Source organism: Opisthorchis viverrini (assembly GCF_000715545.1).
Source record: "Opisthorchis viverrini unplaced genomic scaffold opera_v5_95, whole genome shotgun sequence".
NCBI classification, from domain to species: Eukaryota; Metazoa; Platyhelminthes; class Trematoda; order Opisthorchiida; family Opisthorchiidae; genus Opisthorchis; species Opisthorchis viverrini.
The window spans coordinates 126,117-128,178 of NW_008751752.1; the positions used below are offsets into that span (position 1 = coordinate 126,117).

General features: G+C 43.0%; 1 protein-coding gene across 1 annotated transcript in view; it reads left to right on the forward strand.

Moving 5' to 3' along the window:
• The window catches only part of T265_13719 (hypothetical protein), a gene marked incomplete at both ends in the record, with an annotated part of 9,058 nt that continues 6,996 nt past the window's right edge, over positions 1–2,062 (forward strand). The window contains 2 exon segments of the mRNA XM_009170192.1: positions 1–109; positions 911–1,038. Coding sequence (XP_009168456.1) covers positions 1–109; positions 911–1,038 — 237 coding nt within the window.

Below are 2,062 nucleotides of genomic sequence, written 5' to 3' on the forward strand. Positions count from 1 at the left end.
ATGTATCGCGATATCTCAAATATCGTAGCGACTGAAACATGGGGCAGCCTGGTGCAGCACACTCAGTTGCCTGAGAACATCATAAACGAAAGATTCAGGTTGGTTCCAGGTGGTTCTCTCAAAAAACCAAATTAGTTTGCAAATGAGTGCATATTCGCTGATTCCGTGCAATTTGGGTTCGATTCGACGGAAACCTGGGGGCTGCGCCTACATGATGAGCCCAAACTGGAAGGGGGAAACCGATCATGGGCTCTCGACGGATTTTCAGCAACCTTATGAGTAGTACATTACACAGATAAACCAAATCATACTTTTTCATTTAAAGTTACTTTTGAAGTAGGTCACAATTTTGAGGCCATCCTGTATGGCGGTCAAATTTTCTAATACACAGTTCTCCCAAACGATAAGAGTCCACGGTATCTGGTCCGAGTAGTCCCTCCGGGAGAGGAATGAAATTTCTCGTTCTCATAGAGGATCAAACAGGTCCTCGCTTTTTGCTACAGTCGACGAAATCGTGATGTAACCTGTGGTATCGCTTGTCTTTGTAAATTGCTCTGTCTTTATTTGGGCCTAATTGAGGTAGAATTTTCTCGAGGAGGGAAGCTAGGGAGAGAAATTATTTCTTCCTCCCACCGTATGAAACCTGGGTTTTACAGCCTTTTCTCCTTCTTGAAATTAGTTTGCTGTGAGCTGTTATTCGTCACAACGTACTTTTTTGAGCTAATTGGATGCACTTTTTCATAAATTTGAAGATCAGACGAGGAACATAATCTTCGACAAAGTGGGTTTTGTTCGACATCCTACAGTTGGAATCATGCGCAAGGCAACAGAAAGGTGGATTGGCCTTCCCGTTGTAGTCCGTGGCACTGACGGAGCGTGAGATCGAGCGATCCTAGCATTTTCCTTTTAGATTATCAGAATAGACTTCCGAAAGCACGCTGTTATTCCACAACGCAACTAGATCAGCAAGAATTTACCTGTAAGAAATACTCCTCAAATGGACTACGTGTAAATGATAATCGAGACTCGATCGTTCAGGTGAAATTCAAGCTCACGTTCACCGCAATACAAATTGCGCGCATCGTTTCAAGGTTATATAGAATCACATTTCTGAACTATTGGTTAACTCTTCCTAGCCAGGAAAGCCTCCTGCTGCCGGCCAGGTTCGAATCTCCCTGCTGTAGTTTGACGACTGACGCCCTGCTACTGATTCCCAGTCAAGATGAAACAGCCGCAAAGTCCTTTTACAGGAAGAAATCTCCATGTAGGTTCACGACAGTGCTTTTCGGAAAACAGCAAGTGCAAATACTTCCGGAGATTTTGTACTGTATTCTAGTAAGATAGTTATTGGTCGAGATGAATTGCCTGTAACACACACGCGTTTGGTGGATTATACAGTTTTCTAGACATGTTCGTCTTAGAACCATGCCCATTAAAGTTGAAGTAACCGCCAAACAGTCGACCTCTTATCGAGTGATTCATCTCACCTGAAAACTGACTGGTTCTCGGTTCTGACTAGAACAACCAGACTAGGCACGACTGGGTCAACGCTCCAAAAGAAATCGCAGAATGCACCGAATAACATTGAAGTAATAAGACCATCTTTCTCTACAGCATGTTTGGGCGTCCACCTCAGACTTAAGGAGAGGTGAACAGCTGCAATTAACTCAACTTTGGACCTCCTGACTTACCACATCTACAATCATCATCAGTATGCGTCTTTGTTTCCGAACGAATTCAGCCTTTTCGGAGGGTAGGAGAACGGACAGCACAACCATTTTCTTATTTTTTTCGTCAAGGTTATTGTTAATACGTGACGTAAATTATTTGTTTCCCTATTCCTCAGACTGACTCATCACCCCTCCGGTGACTACTCAAGTTTCAAGACTGAACCCTTCTATTTTATACAAAGTTGACTCTGCCTCAACCGTTTTTCTATAGACGATTTGTTTACATTTATTTCTGGGCTTGTTGTTGAAAAGTTGCCCACTTTGAACTGAACAACATTTTTCCCGTTTAATTTGTCAGATAGCACACTGCCCTTCGTCTGCCATCCTGTGTT